General features: G+C 46.9%; 5 protein-coding genes across 5 annotated transcripts; 3 read left to right on the top strand and 2 right to left on the bottom strand.

The window, feature by feature from the left end:
- Positions 1-279: 279 nt before the first annotated feature.
- Positions 280-2,211, top strand: N7500_010513 (Carboxylesterase type B; the record flags this gene model as incomplete). Its single annotated transcript, XM_056681651.1, has 5 exons — positions 280-370; positions 434-654; positions 712-898; positions 998-1,576; positions 1,625-2,211. The coding sequence occupies 5 exons, from the start codon at positions 280-282 to the stop codon at positions 2,209-2,211; spliced, it is 1,665 nt and encodes a 554-aa protein (XP_056529033.1).
- Positions 2,212-7,167: 4,956 nt separating this feature from the next.
- Positions 7,168-8,847, bottom strand: nsdD (GATA-type sexual development transcription factor NsdD; the record flags this gene model as incomplete). The annotated part of the gene is made up of 4 exons (XM_056681650.1): positions 7,168-7,380; positions 7,478-7,795; positions 7,939-8,764; positions 8,816-8,847. 4 exons carry the CDS (start codon positions 8,845-8,847, stop codon positions 7,168-7,170), a joined length of 1,389 nt encoding a protein of 462 aa, XP_056529032.1.
- Positions 8,848-16,955: 8,108 nt separating this feature from the next.
- N7500_010511 (macro domain-containing protein) lies at positions 16,956-17,669 on the top strand (the record flags this gene model as incomplete). The annotated part of the gene is made up of 2 exons (XM_056681649.1): positions 16,956-17,563; positions 17,618-17,669. 2 exons carry the CDS (start codon positions 16,956-16,958, stop codon positions 17,667-17,669), a joined length of 660 nt encoding a protein of 219 aa, XP_056529031.1.
- Positions 17,670-18,255: 586 nt separating this feature from the next.
- N7500_010510 (putative mitochondrial inner membrane protease subunit Imp2) lies at positions 18,256-19,183 on the top strand (the record flags this gene model as incomplete). The annotated part of the gene is made up of 2 exons (XM_056681648.1): positions 18,256-18,707; positions 18,808-19,183. 2 exons carry the CDS (start codon positions 18,256-18,258, stop codon positions 19,181-19,183), a joined length of 828 nt encoding a protein of 275 aa, XP_056529030.1.
- A 274-nt stretch (positions 19,184-19,457) lies between these two features.
- Positions 19,458-22,892, bottom strand: N7500_010509 (sporulation-specific 71 family protein; the record flags this gene model as incomplete). The annotated part of the gene is made up of 4 exons (XM_056681647.1): positions 19,458-20,012; positions 20,076-21,407; positions 21,434-22,723; positions 22,782-22,892. 4 exons carry the CDS (start codon positions 22,890-22,892, stop codon positions 19,458-19,460), a joined length of 3,288 nt encoding a protein of 1,095 aa, XP_056529029.1.
- Between the last annotated feature and the right edge of the window lie 55 nt (positions 22,893-22,947).

The raw sequence follows: 22,947 nt of genomic DNA, 5'->3' as shown, positions 1-22,947 counted from the left end.
AATCTATGAATCTACAAGGCTAACCTCAAAAGCTAGAAAAGTCTTGGGTACTCTTCGGATGGATCAATAGCTACGACCAAAGTAGGCAATTGTCCGCCAAACTTTTGAGAAGCCATGAAAGAAAATCCGAACATCCCGAGGATATATTGATGAATGAATAGGTTGAGATTATTCTGCCTCTCTCAATGTATACCACCGTAGCCTATGATGATTCCTGAATGGAGCACATAGCAGCCGGTGAGACGATCAAGTGCCGATTCTCGGCAATCCGGGCCTTGTATGGACTCCCCCCCCGCACGTCCTCAGACCTCCGATGCCGTTGTACACTATAAGATGAAACTCGAAACAACACACAATGAGAGTAGAGTGGGTAAGAGTGTGTCAATTTATATCATTATGTTGGGATTTGCGACCGGCTTTCTCTTATGGACAGTCCACGCTGTTCCTATAGGATCATCGCCCACGGTGACAGTGCGCAATGGAACTTATACTGGAGTGCGAAGCTCAACCTACAACCAGGATTTCTTCTTAGGTATGCCTTATGCTCAGCAACCAGTGGGTAATTTGCGCTTTACTGTGCCGCAGTCATTGAATGCGAGTTGGAGTGATACACACGATGCGACACAGTATTCGGATATTTGTGTTGGGTATGGTGTGAGTACAATTCTTTCGATTATGTCCCAATGTAATCCTCACCAATGCGAAAATTAGCCCGACTCGATTTGGTACCCTCAGTCAGAAGCATGTCTTACCCTGAACGTGATCCGGAGTTCATCGGTCAACAAAGACTCGAAACTTCCTGTTGGGGTGTGGATTCATGGCGGTGGATTTGCTTCAGGCTCCGGGTCCGATGGACGTTACAACATGTCTTTCATTGTGAAAAAGTCGTATCAAATTGGTAGGCATCTCATCCTCTCTTTGGATACTTGGAAGCCTAGTCTAATTAGGATACAAGGCAAACCGTTCATAGCTGTCACACTGAACTATAGACTATCAGCATGGGGCTTTATAAGCTCTAGTCAAGTCTCCAGCAGCGGAAATACCAATCTTGGGTTGAGAGATCAGAGGCTGGCGCTTCAATGGGTCCAGGAAAACATCGACGCCTTTGGCGGCGATCCCCGGAAAGTCACCATATGGGGCGAGTCGGCAGGCGCCATGTCAGTAGGTTATCATCTTACAGCATACAACGGACGAGACGACAAGCTGTTCCGGGCCGGCATCATGCAGTCTGGAGGGTCGATAGCCCCAAGAGCGGCAAACCATACGGCCTTTCAATTGAAGTACAACAAATTGGTCTCAAAGGTAGGCTGCTCAGATGTCGTGGACTCATTGCAGTGCCTTCGGAAAGTACCATTTGAGACACTTAACACTGTTTTAAATGGCACAGACGGCTACTCTGAATACAATTTCTCACCGGTTGTGGACGGGGACTTGATGCAGAACTGGGGTAGCATTCAACTGAATAAACATGCATTCGTGAAAGTTCCAATTATTGCTGGCAGTAACACAGACGAAGGAACAGCATTCGGGCCTACAGGAATTAACACCACAGAACAATGGTATCAATACTTGACAGGTATGTATACAAATCTTCTACGTTGAACTCAGCAGCTAAGCCACCCAGACGGTGGATTCAACTTCCAAACACCCGCCTCTGTAGCCAAGCGTATCCTTGAACTCTACCCTGACGACCCCTCGCAAGGCATTCCAGCATATCTCGGAGACCAGCGCGTGCCTTCAAATGGCTACCAATGGCGCCGCACATCAGCCTTCGGAGGTGACTACTCCATGCACGCAAATCGCCGGCGACAGTGTGAAGCGTGGGCCGAGACATTAACCCCAGCATACTGCTACCGGTTCAATGTGCGCTCGGCAGATGTACCACCCCTTTCGGGCGTGACTCATTTCGAGGAAGTATCATTTGTGTTCCACAACATTGCCGGACTAGGATATCACGACGGCAAACCGTTTGCCGGAGTGCCGCAGTCGTACATTGACCTCAGTTCGATGATGACAAGCATGTGGGCATCTTTTATCCACGACCTCGATCCAAACCTGGGTGCTGTGAAAGCGCCTGTATATTGGGATTCTTATTCCAAAAACAAGCCCGTTGATCTCTGTCTCGATACTACCAGTCATATGGAGGCTGATACATGGCGCAAAGATGGGATCGACTATATCAACTCGGTTGCGCGAGCTTTTTGGCGGTAGAAGGTGAATGGTTGGATGGTATAGACATAACCTTGGACGCTTCTAAGTAAATCCATGAGGTTCTGTGGCGGAAATCGGCCCGAGATCCAGGTCCGAGCTAAAAGCCATCGAACCATGGGTCCATTCCAGGCCACGCGGGTCGGGTGGAGAGCCGAACGCCAAGAAACTACTAATGTATTCATTCACGGAGTACTCCGTATGTACGGAATACGAAGTGCTTCTTTTCTTTTAATCTCCAAAATGAAGACAATATGTATTGCTGCAGCCAGTTGAAAGAAAATAAAGATCTCAAGAATTGCAGCTCTAGCCGAGCTAAAGCCACGTGCGATCTATAGATGTCCCGCTATGCCCACTAGAATTGCAGATCGGGATCGGGATTTAATTTCGCAGCTTAATTGCAATATATGTACGGAGTTCAATATAGCCAAGATTGGAAGATTTGTAGAGCAACTCTGATTCTAGAACTATACTCATTTTCTCCCCGAAACCTTCGGAAGATTCCATAGCTCCTTTTTGTCCTCAACTTTCACCCTTTTTGGACCCACGATAACCCTTACCCCTAAAGATCAATCCATTGTGAGACACGGTCATAGATAGTAGTTCTTGACAGTGGGTCTACGGCTATATTGGATATTCTCGCATCCCACCTCCATGGGAATGAACCTGTCCCACTCCAGGCGCCTATCGCGCGGATCCCACCGAAAACCCAAGCCATATTGAATGAACTATGCCGTCTCCACCACACCGACATATGAACTGGTTCCGGTTTACAGCAGACAATGTCTGCGCGTGAGATACACACCAGACTCGCATAGAGAATGGACATCTCAAAATGAGTTCAGACGCGTGACGTGGCCTGAGCCCATCAAATTCACTGACACAGGATCTCACATGCCGAAGAACTCGATAGACCTGCCCCTAGCCCTTTTCATGACGGGTATGACGGGGTACTAGTTCTGCCTTATACATTCCAAAGCTCACCGCCACAATTTCAACAATGGCACTTGGCGCCAATCTCAGATCACAGGATGTTCGCATTGAGTAAGGATCTCCTGCACCTATGGACTGCATCATCAAGATCTGGGCGGGGCTGAAATTCTACGATTTGAAACTTTCATGCACGACTAGTGGTTTTTAAAAGTGGTTGCCTCCTTTTTCTCCAAATCCAAATTCAAAGATACACAGTGTATCTGCAAGCCATCTCCCGGGAGATCTCGGGTACGGAGTGATCAATCTGGGGTTTCGGGCAGATGCAGCTGCTCCATCTCGTGCAGACTTGAATATTTGAAAAACATGCATGCAGAATACCTCCCTGTGTGTCTACCCAAGTAATATACCATGTACCGCCATTACTATACAAAATACACAGATGGAAAATTGCGAGAAATCCAAGAGACCCCAACATTGAAATCAATAGTTCCCAGTCGTTGGCCTCACGGTCTTCTATTGGTTGTAACCAGATAGACTTTCCACAAAAAGAAGGGTATCTCCAGTCAAAACTCGATTTCAATGTGGAGTCGGCCGCTAGATCCAGTCTCACACGTAAGGAATCAAAATACAAAGCGAAAGCGAAGGAATTGGGCGGCACGATCCCCCATCCAATCACAATATGATTGGTTGATCTAAGGATCGATTAGGCTCTATAATCTACAGATCAAATATCTGAATTTGGGTGAAGAAGATGATCATGATATTCTTCCACCCTTGGTATTTTGTACTACAGAACACACATCTAGGGTGATAAACTTGGGCGTTTCGGATAGATCCGCTGCAGTTGGTAATGTAATGTCTGCATTTCAGAAAAATTATACAATAATATATACATGCATATAGGAGGTACAGATTCGGAATACTAATGCAAGTCCGTTATCCTAGTGCATCTTCTACGGCCAAGTCCGAGTGTCTATATTGTATACTCTGTACTGTACTCCTTATTCCGTATTACATGAGCAATACCATGCCACCATATACTTCAACCAGCTAAGGCAGGGAAGACAGAAGAACACCCAAAGAACAAGAACCTTACACTCCACTTAGGCCACCCATCCCCCAATGTACCTCCTAGCTCGGCATGGCGCGGGAGGCCCGAGAACCCGATTTAAATACCGATCTACCACCTGCGTCTCCTTAGCTCCTGACAATCTACAAGATACGGAGTACCACGAGGTTAGCTCGCGTGGACCAATTCACAGGCACACACCGACAATTCTTCGAAACAGAGTGCTGACAAAAAGGGAGAACCCGTCGCCGGCGTCGCCGTCCTTGCCGTCTCCACCAACGGACAGTTTGCAGTTCACTGCAGCAAGTTATTGAATGCGATCTCTACTTCGTACTCCGTGCTCGATCTTAGATAGAGTTTGTATCGGTCACCGATCCAAGGCTTATGGGCCAGATAGCACAGGCCATGGAATCTCAATAGCGTCATAGTAATTTTTTCCAATCAACATCTACGGAGTACAAGAGTAGACGGCCGCTTATGCCGCATTGTGATGTCTTTCTTGCAGGGCTCTCAGGTGGTCTTTTCCGGGGGCTTTTCGGTTATTCTCCTTGAATATCTCGAGGAGAGTTTTTCCCTTCCCAGTCTTATAGGTAGACAGCAGAAAAATACTTTGTGCCAGAGACTTTTTTTCTAGGTAAAACCTCTGATGTATGTTGTACACTATAAATCGGTGTACGGAGTATCCAAAAAAGGGAGATCGTAGGATGTCCACCCAGAATGTTACATGTTTTAGTTTGTGGGGATGGTTCCATAATGCTATTCCTTCTCCGTGTGTAATCCGTATACGGAGCGCCCTCTTTCACATTTTCCCTTATATGCCGAGTGGACTTTGGCAGTGTTTTCCAGACGCCGGGAATGGATACGCCAAAGTTCGCTAGCTCGTTTTTTTCTTCAGGATTCTCTGGTACGATATGGAGATTTTCACGGCGAATCCATAAATTCCATATGACTTGTGACGCCACCTATCTCATCACCGTATGATGTGCCCTGAGACTGCCTAGACTCTTTCGAAACGGTGTATAAAATTGATCTGGACATGAGCGGCTTTCCCGGGGTTGACTCGGTCGGCTCTCGGGACCATTCTAAACAGTGCTCAAAGATGGTAGACATGAGATTCGCTTGGACAAGGAAAATTGGGTCGATTCTGGATTCCGTTCTGTGGCAAGAAGCATCAGGCCATGTTCAGAGGAACATCAAAAGCTGCCCCAGGTGTCCACCCTAGACCAGGCCCCGGCCGAATGAGATGAGTCAGCACGTCCCAAAAGGGGTGCACATTCTATGGCTCTTTCCAAGTTGGGATCGGAGCATTTTGCCTTTTCTGCTTTTTTTCCTTTCGCCTTGAAGTCTGATCTATCGCTAAATGCATATCTATAGACGGAGTACACTAGTAATAGAGAAAGGGTGTCTGTATAGGGTAGGACTAATAGATCCCCACAGAGATAGACGAACGTGGGATCTGGGATCTCAAATCTCGATCGATTCGATGCCAACCCTACTAGCTCCTTTTTCTAAAATTCTGGACTAATATTCCGATATAGTCCCCACCCGTTAAACTAGCAAAAAAAAAAAAAGTAAATACAAGACAAAGAAGCCTCGAAATATTCATCTTTTAAATGCGAGTAAGTAAATTGCTACTTCCTAAGTGAGTCTAGTGAATGCAGCCGGACTATGGAAACTCTCCAGTCCGGAGCGACCAGATAGGATTCCTCCGAACATGGATTCCCCATGTGGAAGATTCTGTCAATACTTCGTATCGACCTCAAATGACAAATCTTGAGACGCGCCCTTTTATCCACAACGGAGTCCTCCGTTACATTCCTTACGAAGCGGAATGTGGCGGTCTGTACTTCGTACGGAGCACGGAGGAAGTAAATAGAGTATTTAGATTGGATCTGTTACATCATATAGTACCTAGTAGATTGCTTATATGCATTGAACGATGTACTAATTATACGTATTTAATCTGTAATTAATCTAAATAGTCTCTGAGATCTCATGCCCGATCCCGATCCCCTTTAGATCGGATCTGATTATCTGAACACAAATACCTGCAGCGAATGATGGCAGTCCAACCCCGCTAGTTGAATCGGCTCAATCTCAGGTAGTTTTGACCGATTTAACGGTCATATAGATATCTATCTATAGAGAATTTCTATCTGGAACGGAAGGGATCAGTTCAACCATTATACAACATACGAAATACAAAGATCTGAAACCATCTAAATTAATTGACAAATTTTTATTAAATATTAATTTCCTCTATATTAGCCTGTCTGCACGCACACTCTAGATTGTATAGCGAATCGGGCTTCCTCAAAAAGCCAAGGAATCATGCCATAGTTTTTTTTATCGCCACAACGCATGTGGCTGAACGCCCAGTAGAAACTAGAACTGGAATCCAGGAAAACCCGTGAAATCATGCCATATGGGCGTAAATATAATTTTGGAGAACGGTGCCGAGCACTCACGGCCGAAGCTACGGGTGAAAGACCTGAAGATCGAATATCATATATCAACTAGAAACCATCAATGAACCACAAATGTAACGCTAAGAGATCGTACACACATATCAGGGACATACTCAAACATAAAAGAAGAAAAAAAGGGTATAAACCATATAACGGCATTGAGAAGATCGAGGGAAACGGGTAAAAGGGGGGGAGGGGGATCAGAAAAGTAAAGAAACCAATCTTCAGACCAGGCCAATGGCTATTGAATCATCAAAGGGGGATATCTATGCTAGAGCCGTTTTTCTCCCAGTAGGAAGCTGTTGTGGGGGGTATTATATAAGAGCACCGAGGAAAAATCCCAAACAAAAGAAAAATAAAGATCACAAAGGGAAGAGATGAGAAAAAAAGATGCCAAACCGGGCAAGATAGCATTTCCAAAGAAAATGGCCGATGAACTCCGTTGCCTTCTATTTCCCACCTTTTTCAACGCCACGTGAAAAAAAAATCTTAATGACTGGTTGGTGAGGCGGAGTCAAGAACCGACTTGGGCTTCAGATTTGAACCCAGGCTTGCCGCCTTGTGAGCGCCCATCTTGCGAGTGAGCTTGGCGTAATGTAGACCGCAGGCGTTACACAACGTCCGGGCCCCATCAGGGCCCCGACGCCATTCTGGTGTTTCGGCTCGGTTACAGCTGTGGCAACGTCCAGGAGGGGCCGCTTTCTGCAAAACATGGTTAGCCTGTATTCATGTGGAGTGACAAGGTGTCAACCACTGTTGACCAGGTCAAGGGGGAAGAAAATGATAGCCCAGAACTTACTCCACGCCGTTTCTTTGGGTCTGCGCCTGCAAACCCGCCGGTGCCTTTGAATTCTTCCTGGTACATCGCCATGTGGTCATCTTCAGTCTTGAATGCCTTTCGCTGAGCCATTTGCTCGGCAAGAGCCTGTTCTTGGTTCACCACGGCTGTACGTATCCGAATCAGGGCATCTTGGTTCCGCCGTTGCATGTGAAGCATATCCTCCACTTCATTTAGCGAGGGGAGGGACCCTAATAATGGGCCAGATCTCTGCGTCTGATGTGCGCGAGCCGCGTAGTGCCGTGAAAAGTCTAGGGTTCGCGTACTCAATTCAGCGATCTGTTCCACAATGTCAGTCCACATGTAATTTCGGGAGATTTGACAACCCATATCTCAATTTTGCGCATTACGGTTCAGAAATAGAAACGATCTCAAGGGATTTGGAAAGAAAAGAAATAGAAAAAAAAAGGGACGATCCATACCTCATTCAAAGATGACTCCACATCATAGACATCCAGATGCCGTTTGGCAGAGTCGTTATGGGGAGGACCTGGTCGACCCACAAATCCACCCTTGACTTCTTCCACCCGCGGTGCGCCCATGTAGGTGCGATTGTCGTAGGGGGGAGGATATGAGTGGCCAGACTGAGGTTGGAACGAGTAATTGGGAGGGAAATGGCCGTAACCGTTGGGCGAAGCCACACTACCGGCGGAGGTTGGCGCACTGTACTCATACCCTGAATTTTGCGAACCAACCGAGGTGTTGGTTGTGTTGACGCTTTGCGTAGGGGACTTGCCCGTGCTGATGGAGTGCAGTGAAGGGTTGCGTGAATCGGTGTTGATGGAGGCGAGATTGGAGCGCGATGCATCCTGTAACTGAGCTTGATGGGGGAAACCGGGTTCCCGCATCAAGGATCCTGTCGGTCCAGTCGAAAAGGGATTTGGTGGACCTGCTGGACCTTCTGCGCTCGGTCGTCCGATGAGATGTGAAGGCGCAGGGTGTGCGGATGGGGGTGGTGGAGCGGAGGTAGACGCAGGGTATGGGAGAGGATTGTCACCGAGGGCCTCGTGGATGGACGGGAGGGACTGTCTTGGGTTGTGTTTTTCTTTCTCTTCTTCGATGGCGCGACGTGCCTCCGGCGACGAGATGTAGCCTGGAGGTGCATTCGCGTAGGAATAAGGTAGCGATTGTCCATACATGGCGTTCGGACTCATCAGAGGAGTTGGAGAAGAAGTGGCACTCGAAGGGTGTCTGGATGTGTATCCAGATCCGTCTTTCCCTAGAAAACCTATTGCTGGTAAAGGGTCTCTGTTTGAAGGTTCAGCATTATGGAGGTGACTGAGAGGTCGTGAGACCAACCTGTGCCTAGGTGCGGCTTCCAAAGACCCCATCACGTTGAGCGGTAGAGGCGATATAAGAGGAAAATAAACCACAAGTCAAGTTTGGAACGCTTTGAGGAAAAGCGTTCCACCTGTTCGTGCCGAATGTGATAGAAGAGCCAGATTCCAAGATCCAACCCAAAGATCCCGGGGGGGCGAAGGTGTGGCGTTCAGATGGAGCCCGAGTAACCCGTAGAGTGAACCAGTAACCTTCTCTCTTTTCCTTCTCTGCTCCCCAAAGTAAAAAAAAAAAATAGAAAAAAAGTCAATGAACCTTAGGAATATCGAGGAGACTAAAAAGGAACCCCTCCAAAAATGAACAGTATAAAATCTTCCAGGAAAAGCAAAAAAAGAAAAAAAAGTGCAAGATCGCACACGCAAGGGATATAAAGCGTGGGAATGTTAATCCAAATATGAAGGAATGGAGATAAATATAAAAGGAGGGGGAAAATCAAAGGGGATCGAGGCTACTTTCATTTCGGGCTTTAGATTGAAAACGGGAAGCTTAGAGAGGAGTACAGGAACTTAATATTGGATTTAATATTTATTATTTGGGTCTAATAAAACAAAAGAAAATAGAAATCGAATAAAAAATAGATCGAGATCCGAACAGGGGGATAAATTACAGGGAAATTGCCAGATCGTCATGACTGGGTTTTTACCGAAATTACGGGGAATACTTTTTTTTTCTTTTTCTTTTTGGATATTTGCCCATTAGGCTCCGTACTCCATAATTCTTTGAACACAATGTAGTGCCATTATTTTTTCGATGTTTTTTTTCTATGTGAATGACCTATCCAAGATATCCTTACTCAGGCTTGTTACATAGTAAGAAAGAAAAAAATAGGGAAAGGAAATTAGCCTACCGAACCTAGGATCGATCGAGAGAAACGGTCCTCAACGTGCTAAGGGACGGCTGAATACCGACACAGTGGTCCAGTAAGAAGAGAAGCTAGCGATAGTGCTAGCTGACGTTCCAGTATTCTGGAATCAATCTATTATTATATCTATTAACAAAATCAAATAGCGCAGAGTAATCTCAGAGCGCAATCTTATATCTGTATCTCAGTGTCACATGAGATCTCCGATTCAAAGTGGGTAAACGATGTCAGCCTCGGGCTATATAAGATGAACTAACTTGGGCCCGGGGACCACGCTTATTAAGAGCGAAGGACATGATGTCAGGTACCCTATAGTTCAAGACGGAAGGTAACGGAAGACTCTGTGTAGATGTAGCCTGTGCGCAAAATACCACATACGGTAACAAATAACTCACATCGAGGGGACATGCAACCCCAAGTATTACAACGAAACACACAGATGCACAAGGAGTACCTAGGTCGATACCCAAGATCTCTGAGAGGGACACAAGGGCTCTTTCCATCGCGACTGGGGAATCAGAGACGTGGCTGAGGTGACACAGTCAGATCTGAAAAGTGCCCGGATTACAACGTTTCCATGGTTCACTTGACTTTATTTTGTTTTTTTATTTTTATTTTTACTTTTGTTTATTTGATTTGATTTATATTTATATTTACATTTTCATTTGATTTATATTTATATTTACATTTTCATTTGCATTATTTCAGGTACTTACGGAATACTATCTCTTACATTTGCACTAATAGATTCTCCTTTATATTTAAGATACCTTGATATCCATGTCAGCCACGCCGTTTCAAGCCAAGATCGTGAAGTCTCAAAAAAGAAAAAGCAAAAAAAAAAAGGAGAAAGAAAATAATTTCTTCAGTCTCGGAACACGCTACCCCCTTGACTACCCGAAAATGATCGGATCGCAAGGGTATTGCAAACACACGTTGCTTAAGCTTTAGATCGAGATCGAATCCGGGACGTTTATTGGAGAGATCGCATGAACACTCCATCTCTTTTTGAGACCCTTCTAACAGAGCTGGTGTTTCTGTACAATATATCAGGTTGAGAGAAGAGATGGGTTGCCTTTCCAGGCGCCCTGCGTAAAATCCCGGACTGTACTCGAGCTCGGCTCCGATAGTGGTCGGCGCGTGTGGAAGTTTCGGGTCTTTTCTACTTTCACAACGGAGTTAATATTCGCTCATCCAAAGTCTCATGTTGGGATCCATTTTTGGGTTGAGTTTATTGCCTTCGGACCCACATTGGACGTCATATTCCTTCAAGGGAACTATCGTGAAATGGCCCTTTATCTCCCAATGGCCCCATTCGCCTTTTGCCTCCTTGACCCTTCTCAGCGCACAGACTCCGGGATCCATAATGATGTACGATATACATCGTAAATGGTCCAACGGTCCCAAAAAGTCAATCCAAACCGGTGAAAGGCAATCGCCTCCCACAGATCTTTGGAATATCCCAAGGTTGATCTGCGACGCTTGACCGTAATACCATGGCTGTACAATGTACGGAATACCCGCATCAATCTACAAGGGTATTTGTGATATTTGTTCCCCATGCATATAAGCAAGAGCAAATCCCGAGGCTGATACATCTTTGATTCTCACACAGCACCTGCACTGACCACATCCTAGGACCGGGTGTTTGTTCTCAGAATGAGATGGCGTATCAGTGCATCCTCACACAATAGACTTGTTGATGGGTCCGAAATCAACTGCGTGGAATCGATCTACACAGTAGTCGCTGCATGTCGCTGCACATCGCTGCATATCGCTGCACCACGAGAGCCCAGTGCGCCAGACGGATCTTAGAATTTCAGCCACTGTGCCGATGCATTCCGTGCGCACTGGAGATTTAGTGTATGCAGGGTAGGTCACTTGTATCTGCCGAGCATGAATGCAGTAATGATTCTCTGCGATTGGACGATTTCTCCACCTGCACAAGAATGGGGAGAGGGACAAGGCGCAAGTAAGAATATCACCCTGAACCCCGACGAGACTGATCACAATAGATTGGAGGCTGAAAGCCGTCATCGACTTTGGGCTTCGTTTGTACGAAGTACGGAGTACATCATACGATATAAGTCAAGCGTGCCTGGGGTGTTTATCAGGGGCACACCGGACTTCCCCGCGATGTCTCAGCGCCTTTCGATCTGAACTATCAGAATCGCAACTGGTCACACTAGCCCGGTCGCGGTACGGAGTACGGAGTACGCTATGATGAATCATACACGATTGAAGTATAATTCCTGCAATTGACCCGGTTGTTTTGAATACGGCAAACTTCCCCCCCCAGTTTTTAATGGAGTCTCGGTTGCCTTTTTACGGCAACTAGGAGTGCAGATTCCATTAGTCTTGACAACGACTTTTTTTTCTAAGGAGCACAGTCCCACCGAGAGAATCCAGCATGGGCTTACGGAGGTATTCAAATACAGCGTGATTTGAACCGGAGCCTGGTGGGGAAGAGGAAATGTGGCTTTCGGCATTGAAGATATTCACGTGTGTACAACGCCCCCTAGCTCCATTTGAGGGGGTAAAGTGTTGAACGATGACCGCCAATTCACCGAATCTTCACATCGGATGGCCAATAAGCTGAGTTCTCTTGGAAATTTGACGCCCACATCAAGCGATCTCCAGGAGAAGATGTTGATCCTTGGCCTTGGCAACTCTTTGTTCATGCTATTTTTATTTTTCACGATACAACTACTGATAAGGGCAAGGATCGTTGAGAAGAAGAGAAATGACTTTCGCAAAATAACAGGAGACAACTGGAGACATAATCTTAGTGTAGGTGGATCGACAAACCGTTAAAACCGTTGTCTCTCCTAACCTGACGAGTCCCGACCGAAAATACAAGAATAATTTCGCACGCTATTTTTTCTCGACTTACACTTATGGGGAACCGATAAACGGAAGATCAGAGAAATCTAACCGCAAAAAGATGAGCGGCAACTTATTTCCTTAAGTTGGCAAGAGGTTGAGATCCGATCCCAATTTTAGTGCGCATCGACCGTTGACTATCACTTTTTTTTTTCTCCGAGACAACATATGATGAATTTGTTCAGACTAGTATCATCCATAAAAGGGGCTATCAGTAGGGAGTACATCATATAACGCAACTATCGCATCTATAATTCAAGACTACGGAGTACGGAGTACGGAGCAGCCAATCTAAGATTGCAGGTTCATCGATTCAGCCACGAATCCCCAAGGTTATCTAAGGAAACGAAAAGAAGCTAAGACATATTCCCTCTCCGAGACATTATAACGCGAATACAGCACGGTTCAACTCCCCCCCCTCTTTCCCATACACAGTCAAATCTCCGGCAATCTACCCAGCCAACCCCAACTCAGCCCGTATCCCGAAATTCCGAAGTGTGGCGGTTCAGGAGGTTGTTTAATTCGCCCAGTGGATACTCCTGGAAATCTTTCCGATCTCTAGTCTCAAAGGAGTAAGTTGACAGCTGCAGGTTGACCAAAAGACACAGACAAGAAGGAGGGTCCGATCCTCGTCTCGAAGAGTGGGGGAAATTTCTCAAAAAAATCAGGGCAAGTGTGCAACGAGGAGGCAACATGCACTGACATTGACAAGCCTTGGTTTTAGAACTAGCCAGGGTGATGTCTGTATTGTGCCTGAAGAGGATAAGAGCGACATTTGAATACAGGAATGTCTTATGCATGATGTCTGTGGCCTTACTGGGTTATAGATTGGACCGAACTCCTCATCGAAACGTTTCAGATCTACGATAGTCCGTTGAGAAATGACTTTTGATCCTAGCTCAGAACTATTGGTAAGAGGGCTCCGCTCTTTCAAATTTCAGTGTGATAGAATAGATTGACCGTGGAAGATTCCCATTTGAATTGTATGGATGAATATTTGTGTTTTTTTATTTTCTGCCGGTCGTAGTATGCAACGTCTAACCCCTGAAGAGCATTCATTTCGCTTATATATCCGACTGGAAAGGAGAAATCAAATAAAAACGGGGTGCCGGACCGTTCCCAGACTCCACCAAGTAGACCGCTTCGATCGGCGGGGATTTCGGCTTTCTCTGGGAATTTCCCTTTTCTTTTCTTTTCCCACTAGAGAGCGCCTAACATGGGCTAGCTCAAGCCAAAAAGCAGCTCCGAGAGATTAACGAGATTATAAGTGGGCTGGCCGTTTTGATTTGCTCCACATTGGAAAAAAAAGGAATCTCTGCGACTCCACTGATACTGCAGGTTCGGCATCTGCGCAAATCCCGAATCTGGATCGCCTGCCACAGAGTATACATGTAGCATTGAGGAGATAATATCTTCAGGCCGATCTCTACGGAAGATACATCCGGAGTATGTACGTGTAGATATCCCGTATGATGTATCTTCGGTCCAAACATCTCAAATCCCGAGTCAACTAGAACGGAGATTGGGTTGAGAGATTTGGGAGATTGCACTCCATCTACTCCATACTCAGCCACGCGAGGAAATGAGAAAAACGGCTTGGATTAATTAAGATCCGCTGGTGGGTATAGTGGAGAGTGACTATCCCTCCATGCTTTCCATGGCTCTGGAATATCACATTATAGAATCCTGTTCTTGATGCTTGCTGTTGTTGGTGATTAGTCTGCGATTGTAGATAGACGTACCTCGTCCGAACGCATGCGAAATGGGTACATATAATCTGTTGGGTCGAGACAGCTGAGCAAAAAGACGCTGGATTTGTCTCGAGGTTGACTACGATGTGGGGTGTTGTTTCTAGGCCCTGGTACTTTGTAAGCGTGGTGTCCGTTGGCAGGGTATCAAATATATCTATTTTAAGCAGATCGCCCATTCTTCTGCCTTTTAGGTACTTTGTACGGAATATATCCTCGGAGTATCACTTGGGATACTAGAGATTGGCACAACTTCGCAACAAAGCTCTCGGTGATCTCTCGGGGCACATTGTGAATCTTCCATGTGTGCCGTGTCTTTATGTACATTCTGTGCTCGGCATAAATAGCTTAGTTAGTGCTTCGAAAGGATTGATCTACGTCGTATTCTGTGGAGACCATCTCGAGAGGGGGAAAGTACAGAAAAGTACGTTGCACATGCAGTAGTCTATCCTATGCATCGCGAATCCTTCCGATCTCGATTTTTCTCAAGCGGGTTCGGGCACATCTCGGTCGAGGTTCAAACGGTTCTCTATTGGACGGAATGGATGATCGTGGTATCCCTTCTCCGTGTCGCACAGAGTACTAGCAGGGATGGGAAGACAGAACCGAATCTCGGCATATAGGCTATCCGATATTCCGTGCGGAGTACGGATGTTCCGTATATGTGTGATATTTACGGATATTCACCTCTCATAATGATTTGGTGAGATGTCTTTGAAGATGTACACGTAAATTGGAATGTACTTGTAACGAACATTCCCAATCCACAGATAAACATATAGTGACACCATTTCCAAACTCACCAAGGGTCCCTATAGCCTGGATTACAAGACTTTTTGACGTATGCATTGCCTAGCCCATTTCCATATTAATCTATTTTGGACGAATGAGATGCCTCCAATGAGGTTGAATAGAGTTTTGACATCTGAACTATCTCAAGATGTAAAATCTGACAGCTGTCAGGTTCCTGAGATATTCTATTCCAAGTTATTTGTCATTGGGAAATTCTGATTCTCTTCCAGAAAGTACTAAAACCTTGGCCGCTTTGATCTCTTGAAAATATCTACGTATCCACCCCGATGTGTACTTTTTTGGACCGGAAAATCCCAATGGAAAACCCGACGAATTGGATCACTCTAGCCAATTCCAAATTTCTTCCAATTCCATTTTTCTCTTCATGATCCTATTTTTGTTCCAAGGAGAAGAGTGGATGAACTAGTGGAAAAGCCCATCCTGAAATGCCTTGGAACCAAAAGATCGGCAATCGTCAAATATACCGCTAAAAAGAGGAAAACCACATGGGCTAGGTCCCCGCAGATCCATGTCATACCAGTTGAAAGGGAAACTGACGTGAAAACGGTCCACGGTGGTCCACGGTGGTCCACGGCCGCTCGGTTCTGACAGGTTCTGACAGGGTCTGCACGGTGGATTGTGGGCCAACATCCACTCTCGATTCCCTAATTTCTTCCCCGATACCCGAATATCTTTTCTCGGTTTTTTTTTTCGAGAAGGTTGATACAATCTTGAAAGGGGGGGGGTCTTTGACCGGACGGGTCTGCACTTAATCCTAACGCAGTCAAGGCACCGGAGATCACATCTCCCCAGTGATTCCCTACTCCAGTCCTTTTTTTAGTATGAATCGGGATTTGCACGATATTGTGATAGTCGATCATATAACTTCCATCTCTCATATTTTATAAAAAAAAAAAGAGAAAAAAGAACTTCCCGCGTAGAGCTCAAAATTGTGTGGCAAGCTGATCCACTAAGAAAACGGCAACCATGTGCCACCGCGATCTTGCACCAATCAACTCGTTTGCATTGATCCGAGTGGTCCCTCTGTGCTCGATGCCAAATCCCGGGCTTGGCTCCTGGCCACTAGTTTATATGCACACAGATACAGGGCCCGTACTCCGTACTCGCCGTACCTTTTCCGCCTCGGGTCCTATAGAGCCAATGATAGGAGCCTTAGAACATAACTAGGGTTGAGCGGCACAGACACCCATCTCTTTAGGCTGGGTGCAGGCGGTAATGCAATGCAGCTTGCCGTATGGAGTACATTACAGCGGGATGACTCGTAGTCGGAACTCAATCCCAGATGATTTTGTGCGAGTACGAAGTACAGACAGATGATGAGTATCATATCATAAACTGCGAGTCAGTATCAGACCTATCGCCCTTGATGTATGAGTAGAGGAAGTTCTTTTTGGGATAATCTCATAGGAGTGGCCTTTGAACTTGGTATCATTTCCTTGCCCCTGTGCTTGGGCTTATGCGTGAGATGGATTCATGGGTACATACTCCGTGTCATTTGATGCATTGCTAGTCTCTTCAACACATCAGAGCTGTTTATTCAAAATATAAGGCTACATTGACAAATACCCCTTTCTCTACCAATCGACCCTCTTCCTTTCATCTCCAGGTGAAGTCTTTCCTTTTCCCAAGCTTCAGGGTATAACCATGTCACGTGACATATCAAAGATGGTTCGTGCGCAGAGCTTGGCTTATCCCCACTTGAGCTTCCAGCCGCAACACACATACATATGTTGTAGTTGATAAGATCAATCCTCGTTCCCTCTTCAACGCACCCTCACCTGAAATTTTCCACATCATGTCTTCACTTCTGTCTCTAGCTGATATTCCTACCGTTTCAATCTTGTACCGCGCGAAGCATCTCCTTCCTGTGTCCTCAAAATTCGCCCCATCTCAGTCTCTCAACAACACCATCTCCCTCATTCGCAATGACATCACCAAGCTCCAAGTCGACTGTATTGTGAACGCTGCTAATGAGTCTCTCCTTGGAGGTGGTGGTGTGGATGGTGCAATTCACCGAGCTGCAGGCCCTCAGCTAGTTGAAGAATGCTATCATCTTGATGGATGCGCGACTGGCGACGCGAAGATCACCTCTGCCTACGAACTGCCTTGCAAATGTGTTATCCACACAGTTGGCCCAGTCTACACGAAGGAACACGACCCTGTCACGCTTCTTCGATCCTGCTACCGACGTAGCCTGGAACTGGCAGTCGAAAACGGCATGAAGAGCATCGCCTTTGCTGCTATCAGCACCGGATTATACGGATACCCTAGTGAGAAAGCTGCCGAAGATGCTATTAAAGAAGTGCGGGCATTTCTCACTGGACCTAATATCGAAAAGCTGGAGCGTGTCATCTTCTGCAACTTTGAGCGCAAGGATGTGATCGCTTATGAGAAATTCATTCCGTAAGCTTTTCTCATTTCTCAAATTCCTTGACCATATGCTAACAACAATCATAGGCAATATTTTCCTCCCACCGCAGAGGACTTGGCTGAGAGCAACGACGATTGAATTACTATGCTAAACTAATATTGCGCGCGCCTCACTGATGCGTGGGACATGCCCCCGACACGATTCACGACCACCATCTCATGAACTCAATGAAGCACAATCCTTCCTCCTATGTAGTTTTAGCTAAGAAACGAATCTTGATCAAAAATGCTATTCCAAGTCTTATTATGTTTCCTTCTCTGTAGGAGATAAGGGCGAAGATGAGACATCGACCAGTTCGTATCTGAACTTGCTGGTAGAGCTGTGATTTCCCTAGGACTGATTTTTCTCGATGTATGTCTGTAAGCAGCTTCTCTTTTTTTGTTGCACTTCTAACAAGACAATTGTCTCGACGTCAGCCCACTCATTCACGGGCGAACATGAAAGGTAGATGCAAACAATGCAAACACCCTATCAGATCGCATCTGATCATTCCAGCTTGCGACCTCTTGTTCAACTCCAATTGCAAGGGCAACTCCCTCTCAGTACTCAAAGTTACTGAATTACATTTGCCTACCGGAGCCGAATAACCTATCTTCGGCATAGTCAAACCCGCCATAATTCCCCGACCCTTCAATCTCCGACCTCGGTCTTCCAACTCCCAAAAATGGCGAAACCACAACGGCCAAGAGGAGTACCAACTCCGACCCCCAACTCACGGTTCCGAGTTCAAATCCGCGAAGAGCCAAAGCCTGAAATCCCAGAACCCATTCTGTACGAGGGCCCATCCCTCTCCAAACAAAGACGAACACCTGCCCTCATCTCACATTTCCTTACAAACCTCCGCCAACGCATCTCCGCCCTCCCATACCCAGTCCGACGAGCATGTCGCACTCTCCGCTGGGCAGTACCCATACTCCCAATCGCACTATTCGTCCCAGAGCACGTAATGCAAGTGATGTGGGTTCGCGGGCCGTCAATGACACCATACCTCAACGAGGAGTATGCGCAAACGCAAACAAAGAGCGACATAGTGATGGTCAACATGTGGCCGTGGGGATCTATAATGCCGTTCAAAAAAGAGCGGAAGCTGGAACGAGGAATGATTGTTACTTTCCGGTAGGCTTTTCCCTATACGTTCTATATTCATATACCTTGTTTCTTTTATGGACTCAAGTACAGCAGCAGCAACTAATACTAACACCATGTCCACATAAAGCTCCCCTGCAAACCCGTCTCATATTGCTATCAAGCGCGTTATTGGTTTACCCGGTGATCGGATCACGACTCGCGAGCCATGTCTGCGACAGACGCAGATCGTCCCCTGGAATCATGTCTGGTTGGAGGGTGATGCGGAGGATCCGCGGAAGACGCTGGATAGTAATACGTATGGGCCTGTCAGTCTCAGCTTGATTACTGGGCAGGTATTTGCGGTACTAGGACCGCGGATGCGTTGGCTGAAGTGGACAGATTGGGAATCTGGTAAGAAGGATTCTACGTCGACGGATGATGCAACTGCGAATTCGTATGGGAAGAGTGTTCGGGATCGTGTTTTGAAGAATGCTGTTAAGCTCGAACAGCCCATATTGAACTGATTAGCTGATTATCCTGGGCTTTTGTACTTGTTGATAGAGTTAGATTGTCCTGTGTCTGATAACGCTGTAGACTAGGACTTGCACATTTATTAGGAGCGTCTTTTGGATATCATTGTATTACTATTTTGAGCGAAAAAACAAAGTGCTGTGCAGTCGTGTGCGGGTGGAGGATTTTCCCGAAAAGAAAAGATAGATGAAAACAAAGTGGTATACCATAGAAGGGCAAACATAAATGGCTGAAGAATGCAAACAACGCAGGCAATGCAATCAGTGGTCATAGAGAAACAAGCCGTATATCTTCATGTTTCTCTTCCTGAAGACGGTCGATTTCCGAGGATATACTCATCACCCAACGGTCCTTTTCCACACGACTGCGTGCTTTGAACACAATGGTGCGGCCATGCTTGCCCAGCGTAGACACATGCCGCAAGGATCGCTTGGCTTTGCCTTGCTCCCCTATCTCTTGAGCTCGGAAGTAGCTCTTACTCAAGGGTTGCCAGACCACGAAGGTGATAGCGGTGTCCTCGTCGCGACTTGTGAAGGCATCCTGATCGAGGTACACCCGTGGAAGAGCATGAAGACCAGGGTTATTGCTGTCAAACGTCTGATTGGCATATAGCAAGTCGTTCTCGGTAATCAAACCAGAATAAATATAGCAGTCTTCCAGCTCAATGGTCGCTTCAAGTTCTTGATGAATGTGTGGGATCTCAGTCCCGGTTCGACTGCGCAACGTGCTTCGGAAAACCAATAGCTTGCCTGCTGTGAGGATGACATGGCATTGGTAAAAAGTGGTGTGGCGACGGGGCTTGCGATAGAGGTGGCCAGACATCTGTTCATGTTCTCAGTGAGTTGTGCCTGTATGTATATGATATTATGCTGCGATAACACCTACCTTGATAGTCCGACAACCAGTCAGCGAGCACATGTTGTGCAAGTACGGAGACGCCTCGGCTTTCTTCACCTCCCACTTCTTTGCGAACTGCCCGACAACGGATTCCATAGCTTCGTCGATATCCAATAGCTTGAGATTACGCTTCCGGACGGCCTGCAGTTCCGTGGCGTCATCTGCGCAGCGAGTGTGCCAATAAGTAACAAGCGCATCGAGTCGTTTGATCCACTCATTCCGTGTAGCTTCATCATAAGCTTGGAGTCGAATGACAAGGCCATTGTCAAGGACCATTTCAAACGTCCTATCGTCATCGAATTCTCGCGTTGCTCCATCATCCTGTCGTGAGTCTCTGGGTTCGGGGTGGAAGTCTACAGAGGGTCCTTCCCCAATGTTGGGGTCGGCAGGGCAGCTGCCACGATAGACATGGCGGACTTCTTGCACTCGACACATGTCGATACATCCATCTGCCTGGCTAATATTGTGTATATTCCTTTGAACGTGCGCATAGGCCTCTTCATCGTGCCGTTTCACGAATTCCTGATTGCCGCTGGAGAGCCATGTAATCTCGCCATTTTCAAGTGGATAAGGATCGATATCCCAGGAGAGCGGCATTTGGTGCAAAATTTCACGAGCAGTTGGTATACTTCCGTCTTCTGGGGGAGCGCATTTCGGCGGTTGCGGGGGGAATGCCTTGGCTGGCCGACAGAAGAACAAATAATGATCTTGGGTGAAAAAGTACAACCGTTTGAAGAACATCCTGTTCATCCGCTGATGTACACCCTTTTGGGATGTGAGACGGACTAGAAACCCTTCAACCGGGGCAGGCTCCTCCTGTATACCCCGATGCCTAATTGTAGTAGCGTAATGATGTCTTGGACGTAACTCAAGTTCGTGAGATGATTGCATCGCCATGCTCCCATGCATCTTTTCCTCGTTGACTCCAAAAATCCATTCAAGTCGATCGTATCGCTTCCAAGCAAGTCCCATCTTCTCAGTTTTGGACCAAGCTTTCAGGACCTCGGCCCACTCAGCACGACCTTCAAGCATATCCATGCATCCTTGGATGATGGTAGCGGCAGCAAACTTGTTATCGACTGCTGCAGCGTGCTCGCTATCAGGATTGTCTGTTTTCAGCTCTGCCTCGAGCTGTTCGAATGGATTTTTGAAAACAAGGGAAACCCCCAGATCGGGGACATTAATAGGGAGTGAGGTTGGACGCCGCCATCCAAGCACCTGGCGAATGAAAGTGTACCATTCAGCAGAGTGTGCCGCAGACTTTGGGCGAAGTATAAATATTTTGGTTCCACGCTTGCAGGGACGCCAAATAACGATGCTCTTATCGAGGGGGAATAGAGGTTAACATGGGTATCTTTGTAGTTGAGCCGTACTTCATAATAAGGAGGCGTTTTGCTGTTCGGTCGTTGCACATCAGGAATCACACGGGTGCGGTACATTTGAATGGCAAATGGCGTGTGTTCTGCGGAGATTTTGCGGCATACCACGAGAAACTCCCTCCACCTGTCTACCATCCTTGTTTCCATGCGCAGGCTGTCATTCTCGGTGTAATCGGCAGGAAGTGAGGTCTGCAGAGTCTCCTCCACGCAAACCAGCATCTTCTCTGCTTTGACAATCTCTCCATCTTGCACTTTTCGTCGGCGCGGTCGATTTGCAGAGATAATGCCTTGGGTCTTTGCAATCTTGGAGCGCATCTTGTGTTTCCTGTGTCTGAGATTGTCATCCAGATTCAATTTTGCCATCTTCCTGGTGAGGCGCCGTTGGACTTGTGCATCTTCGCCAGCATCATCTTCATCTTGTGGATCGTGGTGTTGAAGCGTTGCTCGAGACACGCCAGATGCTTTGCTTTTCTGTTTCCCTTTGTCCTTGTGATCGCGCCGAAGCAATTGTGTTGCTGAATCGGCCTCGCTGGGAACCGTAGATTGATTGGGGGTCAGAGGGTTAGGAGAATAGTGACCAGTAAGATCTGTTTGTGAGCCCCGGGACTTTGGTCGCAGCTCAGGCGGCTCCAATCTGCTCGCTTTTATGGTGGCTATTGATTCCCCCGTATCTGTAGAGCTGGCAGGATCTTCCCTGGCGGTGACAAACGAAGACGAAGCAACATCATTGCCGTATGTGTCGACTTGCCCACCTGTCCTGGCTTTGGGAGTGCTGTCTGTATCCTCTCCACTATCCCCCCCGCTACTCTCCCCGCGGTATTCTTCATCATCAACCCCTCCATCTTCTCTTATCTCAGTGTCTGTGTCCTCTTCCGGTAGAGGATCGTCACCGCTGGCCTCAGCTTCAGGGTGTATTAGGGTCTGGAGTTCCCCCACAGGCCCTGCTACAGCTTCTTCTTGTGTCTCGGTTTCCACCTCATTATCCTGTCCCTCGAACGCCTCTGTGTCTGTGTTGGTGAGTGCCAGGGCGGCCTCCTCATCCAAATCAGGTGACGATGGGCCGAGCCGATCACCCTGTTCGCCGTAGTGGGTCGCAACCGGGTCTGCAGAGAATGAGACTGTCTGCGATGTATAATTTCTGAGTCTTAGTCGAGATTTATACCAAGACTTGCGATGACCTTGCAGCCAGCCTTCTGGAATTGGACCGACGAAAAATCGCCGGTTGGTCATATGCAAATGGTGGGCAGAAGCATGACGCTGTTAAGAAATATCAGGTCAGTTTCTATAATTCAACCTATAAGAAACAGAGGCATACCAGCTGCTGGTCTGTGTATGATCCCGTCTGCAAGCCATGATAATGTTCATGGTAAGAGCGTGGGTCGATTTCCGGTCGCGACCCATTGGTCTGGCCCGATGGAGTGCTCATGACAATGTACTATTGAGCTGCCCTCGTAGGCCAAAAGCGCATGCTCCAGGCATAT

This window comes from Penicillium coprophilum (assembly GCF_028826855.1).
Source record: "Penicillium coprophilum strain IBT 35676 chromosome Unknown utg000006l_segment0_segment0, whole genome shotgun sequence".
In the NCBI taxonomy this organism is placed as follows: Eukaryota; Fungi; Ascomycota; class Eurotiomycetes; order Eurotiales; family Aspergillaceae; genus Penicillium; species Penicillium coprophilum.
This window is presented reverse-complemented; position numbering and strand designations above follow the sequence as displayed.